Below are 9081 nucleotides of genomic sequence, written 5' to 3' on the forward strand. Positions count from 1 at the left end.
CGAAACTTCTACTTTTATACAATCCTATAGCAAGGCATTAATAATCCAAGTAAAAAAAGTAAAAGGTATCTGCAACAACATCTGTCTCCCAGTGACCCCTGCAGAAGTGAGAGAGTGGAGGAGGTGGAAAGGACAAAAGGGCTGGAGACAGCAAGCTGTCAGTTCCCTTTTCTTCCTTGAATGCACCCCAAAGCGCTCACATCCTGCTCCTGCTGGCAGCAGCCAGGAGCCCAAAAGGACTCACTGGATAAGTGCAAAGAGGGGTATAACAGAGAAAGCACTAGAACACCTCTTTAGCCCCACCAACCCTATTTCGTTCAGAAACTGAACTAAGTTCAGGAACTCCTCGAATGAAAACAGTGGGTAATTCCAGAGTGGCTTGCTACCAGCTTCTCTCACTTGTGATATGCTCTCCTTTGCTTCTACACCTGCAGACATTTCAGCATATGGATAAAAGAGACAGGAAGAAAGCAAGAAATTTTACTTTAATTATGGCCTAAGAGAACTGCATCATGAAGAAGGTACAAGAGCAGTTCCAGGGAAAAGCAATATTTGTAAAAGGCTATGTTCAAATTAGCGAGGAGTCAGCCTGAGACTGTTAAAGGAGCTGTACATTTGTTGAATGGATGGCTGCTCTCCCATCTTCTAAAAATATTCTTCAAAATACTGGTATATGTCCAGTGGAAGAAAGAACACTCCTAATCAGCAATTGCTAAGACATTTTTCTACTGCTTTATTCCAAGGACAGAAAAACAGTGCACTTTAGTGTAGGAGAGAGAACTGCAAAACTGATAACAAACTGGGATGGGAGGAATACTAAAAACTAGCATAATAATAAGAGAAAAATTCCTAGAGTGTAAGACAGCAAACTCCCAAAAATACCTTGGCAAGAAAACCTCTCTGAAGCACAAAGGGGAAAACTCATCAATACTACAGGAACAGTGATGACAGGCAGAAATTATGTATCCTGATCCAATAGATCACACTGACCTAAAAAACTTGGCTCCTTCTACGTTTCTTTTTCCTCCTTTCCATCCATGACAAATATACCAGCTGTGACTCTTCAGTTTACAGGATATGGACTAAAATTCCCAGAAACACAGCTGACTGTGTTACCCTACAGCACAAGACACCAAACATTCCCCCAACAGCAAGTCCAGCGCCATAGGAACTAGTACTATTTGCTAGACAAACACTTTTCTACTACAGAGGCAAGCTAAAAGAGCTAAGAGATTATGAACTTCTCTTAGGAAAAGAGACATACATTAGCTTGCATTGACTGACAAAGAATATTTGACTAGAAAAAGCATTCCGAGTGACTCTCCATTCTTTCATCCCTAGACTTTGGCCAAGCTCAACTCCGTAGGTAATAAGGGAAAATCAACAGGTTTACAGTGGAAGTGAGAAAAGCAAAGCTGCTAGCATCCCTAAGGAGTTATCACTCTCTACATGTAACTTTTTAACAAGAGGGGACAGAAGAGGACACATGGACTCTTATGATGTTAGAAGCTGAGTATTTTACGAAAGTATAAAATGGTCTGCGTTTAAGTAAGGGCTATGGGTCATTCTGTGTCATCTAAACTGACTGCAAAGCATTATATAGATCCTGGTCAATATTTCCTGAGGGAAAGAGCTTAATCCTTTAGGAGTCTAACCCTGCTAGCAGGAACAAAAAGAACTCTAGGAATGGGGCTGCATTTAGGAAACTGAGATACCTATTGGAAAAACAAAAAGACCCTGCTAACTGAAGAAAGTGCAAGAGCTCCTAGTGCATGTCTCATGGGAGGCCTAGTAGTAAATATGTGCTCCTTTGTCCCACATAAAATTATACTGCTGGGGATATTATTTTTGTAACTAGCTAGAGGAAAAACTTCTTTTTCTTCCCGTCTCCTTACTAAAATAGGCTACAAAGTCAGTACCTTTTATTTTTCTTTGCAACCCAGAGCTTGGGTAATTTCTTGTGACAGAGCTAATTTCTGGTCAAAGATCAGTGAACTTTTTAAGGCAGACTAATAGCAATCAAGCATGTCTCCTATCTTCAGGGGTCAATGAAAGGCTTTCTCTGCTTCTATTAAATATATGTGCTGAGTCCTTAATTAGGGCTTTGGACAAATGTTATCACAGAAACCACCAGTGGCTCTACAACCGAGTTCTGATCCTGTGGTAAGAACTCTTAACATCTGTTCCCCAAGATAAAAATATCAAATTGTATTTATGCATGGTTAGCATTTCTTCTCCCCTGCTTCAGAAGTAGTAGTAAATAGAGTTCACTGTACAATTGATACACAATTCTGCTTCATGCTATCACAAAGCATACACAAAGGTGTTGTAAAAAGACAATGCAAAAATGGATACTGTTCCAGAAACTGCACAAACATAAGTACAGGAGAAAAAGATCAATACAGATGACTGGAAAAGCTCAAGAGACAGTGAGACAGTCTCAGGACTTGAAATAACTATCCTAACCCAAGTCATGTTTTTATTGTTGGATTTTGCTGTGTTTTTCTTACCATGATCTACAAGTATAGGAGACTTTTTAAAAAGAACAATGAATTGACTCTATAAGTTCTTAAGGGAAGTGCCTCCTGTGTGCAAGGGACAGCACTAGTGACAGCACAATTATGCTTGTTTGAAAATTCAGTTAGAGACAACAAAGGAAAGCTGACATCTTGACAGAACAGATCGGGAGATCCAGTTGGGGGATTTACACACATGAAAAAAGAAGGCACACAGCTTGAGTCTAACATCGCAAAGAAGAGATGTGGAAGATGTCACAAGAGCAGTGACAAGACTGACGCAATTGACCGAGGAAGTAATCCCCACAATATCATTCTGAGTACAGATGAGCAGAGACAGCCTATACCAGAGCCAGTTAACAAACACATGCTGCAGTTATCAAGAACAATTTGATTGAAGTCTCAGCTTTAGCTATGCAATAGATAAGACCAAAAGTTTAATACTGTATAAAGAGAAACTTTATAATACAGTCTGAGAAAAAGGACTTAAGATGGAGTCTAAGCTGGGGTTGGATTCCATGAGGAACAACCTCTCTCTGGTTCTTCCACAGACTTGCAGTATGAACTTGGATTTAACATTTAACAGCATTTTCTTAACATGAGATAACCAACCTCTTTTTGAAGTGCTCAGATACCGTGCTGTTACGATGAACATCACTGAGAAGCTTGCATTTCACAGATAAGAACTTAGGCTACCATCAGTTCTCTACAAACAACTGCTTCACAAGTAGTACTTTAAAATGGGACCTTTCCTAAGTGGATTTGAAAAAGCACAAGGCGGCCTCAGCTTTCTGAGCTTATGGTCATGTCTGCAAAGCGCATAAAGCTTTGAGCAGGCCAGCCTATCTGTGCAACATGGCACAATGACAATTATGCAGATCTCAGAATCATCATCATAAGTGTATCAGTGCAGTGCTGAGCCCAAGGTGAGAATCTCTACCCCTTAGCTAAGCTAATTTGTTAAGGCATAGCTCCTTATCATAGAATCATAGAATGGTTTGGGTCAGAAGGGACCTTAAAGGTCACCTAGTTCCAAACCCCCTGCCATGGGCAGGGACACCTTCACTAGACCAGGCTGTCCCATCCAACCTGACCTTGAACACTGCCAGGGATGGGGCAGCCACAGCTTCTCTGGGCACCCTGTGCCAGTGTGTCACCACTCTCACAGTGAATTATGGGTTAATATACATTGTTTCTGCATCGGGAACTAGCCTGGTTGTTACTTACACGCTATAAATGTCCTTCAGTTTCAGAGCTACCATCCCCAAGAAGCCAACAGGAACAAATGAGATGAAACATAACCACTTAAGCTTAACAACTCCCAAATTCCAAACGAAACTGAAAAAGAAATCTTTGCCTTGTGTTCACAGTCATTAAACCACTTTGAAGTTAGTGATTCGTAAACATGTATACATCAGTGAGTGTCTTGATCCACCATGTCAGTGCCATGTAGCAGCATAACCAGTTCTGTGGAATCTTGAAGTAGTAGCTTTTAACATTGCTATGGCAGAATCTACCTCTGATAGGAAAAAGGGAGGAAACTACTAATTTGCTAACCAATGCATCGATCTTCAAGTTCCAAAGGTCAGAAAGCAGATGGTTAAAATAGCTAGATTCTAATTCTGATAAAGCCTCCTCCTGTCTGCTCAAGCCACACCCCCTCAAACCCTGAATCTACACATTTGAGGTTATTACTATTTTAGCATTTTTAGACAAAAAGTTGGTTTAAATAAAGAACATTCTAAGGATTTCTTCCCATGTAATCAGCAATAATCTTGCTAAGGACAAGCACAGAAGAAAAGACTGAGGATCACTTTCCTATAGCTAAACTGGCTGTTCAGTATTATCAAGAGCAGATGATGCCTTCAGAGCTTGCTAGTCATCTGACAGCCCTCTCTAAATAAAGTTCCTCATGCTCACCAGCAGAAACATCACTGTTATAACAAGCACTCTTCAAGTTCCAGCTCCTAGAAAATATTTTAATTGAAAACTCTCAAACTGCTTCGATACTGGCTGTGAGATGTCACAAAAGTATTCAGCTATGATGAAAAGATCACTCCAGATGGAAGAGCTCTGATTCAGCCTCTTGATACTGAAGCAAGTTCATTTTTAGAGAGCTTTTTCAACCCTGTTCTGATCAAATTGCTACAATCTGATAAAGGACCATTGCTGTCCCAATGAGGAAGTTGGCTTTATCGCCTGTGACATTAAATAGCCATGCGCTTGCTTGCATGGGGCAGGCAAAAGTCTACCTCAACAAGGCTTACAGACTCATGAATACAAAGGTAACTTAAACCGGTACAACCACACACAGCCACAGCTCGTGAGCAGGTTTTCAGGACAGCCCTGTTCTAACGCATTTCAGACCTGGCTCCAGTGGCTAGATGAAGATTATTGCAAAGTCTGCATCTTAAAGCAGTAGTTGTATCTGCCACACATTCTAAAGACATGCGCATGTGCTTAGGGGAGGCATACAAACTTAGGACTGCTACTACACACGAAACTCAATCACTCAGTTTACAGTCACTAATATCCTGCATAGGGTGTTTTCTGTGTCAGTGCATCATAAGGTCTATAATCTTTTCCCTCCTTTCCCCTCCAAAAGCCATGAGAATTTGTCAGTCAGTACACCTGAACTGACTAGAACGTGACACAAGTTGTCCTGCATCTATTCTATAGCATAGTTAATTACACTAGTATTTATACTATACATATATACATATGCACTTCCATATAGTAAAGAATAAATACAAGATACTTAAGTCACATTTCCTTGCAAGGCATGGCAGACACGCTGACTGTTACTAGGATGCATACAAATAACTAATCAACCAACAATCAGAATATCATCACAATGGTTTCTTACTGCTGGTAGCATGAATATTAAATTAGAGCAACAACATATTGAGTCTTCAGGTGACTACACATTTTATCTCAGTATCTCCTGAATGAGGTTTAACATGAACAATGCAAACCTGGAAGCCAGATGAAGCTGAATTTTTAGTTGTGTAACTAACCTGCTCTGCGACTTTCATGTTGCTGTTTTTACATTTGTAAAGTATTTTTACATTGTAAAGTGCTTACACCCACCAAATGCAAGGACCAACTGAAGAGTTCCTTAACTGCATATACTGAATGCTAGCCTCTCTAAAATAATGCCTCCTGAGAAGCTCTTGTTAAGTCAACTGGTATTTCTATCATCATTACCAGCAAGCCAACCCCAAATTGATGGCAAATTTCCCCTTCTTTCAGCAAGAGGCTAACATGGAGCAATATTTGTGACAAGCAGAATAGCTTAACCATGGTGTCTGTACGACTTGGATGGCACACTTTGGACCTTTATTTCTACTTTATCCCATTCCTGAAAACCAGATGGATTTACTAATGCTAGGGCAGGGTAGCAGGGGGTTGTAGGCTTGCATTAGCACTGGTTGGTGCAGTGCCCACTCCTAGTCATATGGTAGGAGATTGGCTGCCAGCACTCCCATTTGCAGGATACCTACTGCAATACTCTCAGTTTCAATTTTGTTCAGGAATGATCAGCATCCTGCACAGACAGCTCTTATCTTAGTTGCGTGTGTCTCAGTACAGAGTCAATTCTTTCACTGGCTTTGCTTACCAAGCCTCGTAGAAGAGGCTCTTGCCACACATCAGGTTTTAATGAATTTGACCTTTTGAGAAACTCACGAGCAAGGCCACTCCAAGGCACTGTGCCTTTTTGGCCCAAGATACATAGTGCCACTTAACTGGCTGTCCTCATTTTGTTACTGTTGCTGCCAGTTACACTTCAAGTATTAATCATGCATCACAGCAACCTGTGAGACTAAGATAGAAACTAAAGGATCTTGCCTGTTCAACCACAGAAGTTCTTACCTGAATCTCCTCAGTTTCATCCACCAAGAGAAAACTCACAACTTTCTCTGTCATCTTCCTTCTCTTGGTCTCCTCATCCATCACCTCCTCCTCTTCATGCTCTTGGGCTTTGCCAGCATGGTAGATGGTAACAGGGTGCTTCCTTTTGCTCCCCCCAGCATGTGTTCTCTTCTGACACTCCACGCAGAGGTTGATTTTGCACACCTGGCACCTCACTGCTGCTATCTGCCTTGAGCCCGTCATACTGGCGTGCATTATGTTCCCATTGGCACCTTTGCAGAAGTCACAGAACGGGACATGGCCGGGTCTTATACGGGTCCTTTCGTGGTTACGTAACTTTTCTGGCTGATGCAGCTCTTCTTCACAACGCTGGCACTGTAGGCTCCTGCACTCATCACACTCAAAGATTGCTTCATCTGTCCCACTGCAAACATAGCTTTCCTGGCACAGAAGTGTTGTGTTCTGTCCTTTCTCTACAGTTTGTGTGTGAGCACTCATCTTCAAATTCCTTTAAAGCAATGCTTTTTCCCTCCCGTTTCTGTTCTGAACAATAACAGGTGTAAAAGTCAGTTGCAAATTTAGTACTTTCACAGGGGAAAGAATCACAACAGGAATGATGCCTGCGCTTTATTTTAAATAATTAATAGATGTTTCTGTAAGATTCATACACTGACCTACCTCCCAGGAAAAATCTTGTCAAGCACAGATGAAGTTCTCTTTCTCCAAAATAAACTTAAACAATGTGGCTGGTTTCATGTATTGTTATAACCAAATGCTGGTATACATTCTTTCTGTGCTTAGCTATGTAATACGTTTTCAGCAACAAGGAAAACACCCAGTCTGGTGTACTTCAGCAGACAGGGCAAGTATATCCCTGAAGCAGAGATTGGAGGAAGACAGCTAGCGACACAGAGGCAAAAAAAAGCATTAGAAATGCACAAGTGCATATACATGTACACACACACAAGAGAGGACTGTGTCAATACTAGAAAATTCTCTGCTTTCACTCCCCGGCTAAGCTCCTCCTTCAGAGTTCACAGTATTTATTTGCTGGGAATTTCCTGATGTGCTTCGCCAGATAAACAAAAATCCGTTCTCTTTGTGCGCTCCTTCTAGCGACGCTGGATAGCGATCGCCACAGCGGCCAGGCTAATGGATCCTCTCCCCCTCCGTTCCCCCCGCAGCCCCCGGGACCGGCGCCCCAAGGGCCAGCCGCGTACCCACCCGCCCGCCTTTGTCTGGACCTGCTGCCGCGGGGCTGCACGGGGCCCTCGGCCGCCTCCCTCGCCCCTCCGCAGCCCGCACGGAGCCGCTCCCGCTGCGGGCTGGCCCCGGCCGCTCCGCACACCCGGCGGGGACCGGCCGCGCTGCTCCGCGGCACTTGTGGCTCGGGCCGGGCCGGGCCGTGCTTACGCAATGCCGGTGCCCGCCGGGGCCCCGCTCCCGCGCCCGCACCTACCTGGGGCTGCGCCCAGCGCGGCGCCCGATTATTCCTCACCGGCGGCCCGGGAGACAGGGGCAAGCCCCCAGTCTCCTCCTGCCGGGCGGCGGCAGCGGGCGGGGAGCTGCGGCAGGGCCGGGAACAAAGGCGGCGCGGCACGGGGCTATTGTTTACAAGCCGGCGGCCGCCCCGCTTCCCCTTCCTCCCGCCGGCACCCGGTGACTAAGGAGTCGGGTCCCGGCCGCCGCTTCCTCCTCCCCCCCGCCGCCCCCTCCGCGCCAGGGGTTGGGGGGTGTCCCGGTTCTCCTCCCGCAGCGGCCGGGGCGGCGGCCCGACCATGCAGGCGAAGTGCCCGAGCGGGCTGGGCAGGACCGGCAGGACCCGCGCCCCCTCCGCCCGCTCCCCTCGTTGTCAGCCGGGATCAGCTGATCGCGGGGAACTTCAGGGTTATTTTCTCACCGCGGAGACGGGAAGGCGGTGGCGGGAGGCGGAGCGGTGGCACGCCGGGAGCTGTAGTCCGGGAGCCCGGCGCTGCCTCACGGAGAGCTGCTCCGCCGTGGCGCCCGCCGGGAGCTGTAGTTCCGGGGTGGGAAAGGGCGGCTGGGCGCAGCGTGCGGGTCCCGGGGCAGAGCGGAGCACTTGCGGCGGGTGGTTGCGGCTCCATGGGCGCCGCTCCCTCCCCTGAGGGAGGCCGCGGGGACACGCGGAGCTCCGGGCTCTCGCCGTGTCCCGAGGTCTCTCCTTTTCCCTTTGCTTTACCTTTGTCCCCTGCCCCGCGGGCTCTCGGTGGCGCCGGCCGGCTCTGCCGCGCTCCCCTGAAGGAGCTGCGAGCCCCCAGCAGGGGTGTGAGGGGTGAAATTCGTAGTGAGCTCGTTCCTTCACCGCCTGGAGAGACACCAAACTGCTGTCCCCAGGCCTCCAGGCCTGACAGAGAAGTGGGTCACCGTGGTGTCTGCCCGAAAGAGAGCAAAGCGCCCGGTTCGCTTGGGCCATATATGCGTTTAAACCAAGTCTCGACAAGGAAAGTCACCAGCCACTGTAATTATTGCCCTTTCTTTTTCGCGACAGTAGCTGCAGCCAGTGGGTGAACCATCACTGTTTATTTAGCTGAACGAGACCGCAGATCTGAAACAGAGACATGCACCTGCCAAAAAATGGCAGCTTCGTGGTCAGAGCCTAGAACTGTGGGGACAGGTGGTGGATGTGGACAGAGATGGTCAAAGCCCCGTGGTGAGGAACTAACCTCAGCTA

General features: G+C 46.3%; 1 protein-coding gene across 6 annotated transcripts in view; it reads right to left on the bottom strand.

Annotated features, from left to right (window-relative positions):
• Window positions 1-8313, bottom strand: part of ZFYVE1 (zinc finger FYVE-type containing 1) — a 28390-nt gene extending 20077 nt beyond the window's left edge. For 2 of the 6 annotated variants that reach the window (XM_030483383.1, XM_030483389.1), the window contains exons 1-3: window positions 7845-8312; window positions 7068-7289; window positions 6390-6932 (exon numbers count right to left, since the gene is read on the bottom strand). In XM_030483383.1, the coding sequence (XP_030339243.1) occupies window positions 6390-6887 (498 nt within the window). In that variant the 5' untranslated portion in view covers window positions 6888-6932; window positions 7068-7289; window positions 7845-8312. Of the gene's footprint in view, window positions 1-6389; window positions 6933-7063; window positions 7290-7844 lie in introns of all 6 variants that reach the window. The other 4 variants (XM_030483387.1, XM_030483385.1, XM_030483384.1 and 1 more) reach the window with 4 other exon arrangements.
• Between the last annotated feature and the right edge of the window lie 768 nt (window positions 8314-9081).

The sequence above is a fragment of the Strigops habroptila genome, chromosome 4 (genome assembly GCF_004027225.2).
Source record: "Strigops habroptila isolate Jane chromosome 4, bStrHab1.2.pri, whole genome shotgun sequence".
Classification (NCBI taxonomy): Eukaryota; Metazoa; Chordata; class Aves; order Psittaciformes; family Psittacidae; genus Strigops; species Strigops habroptila.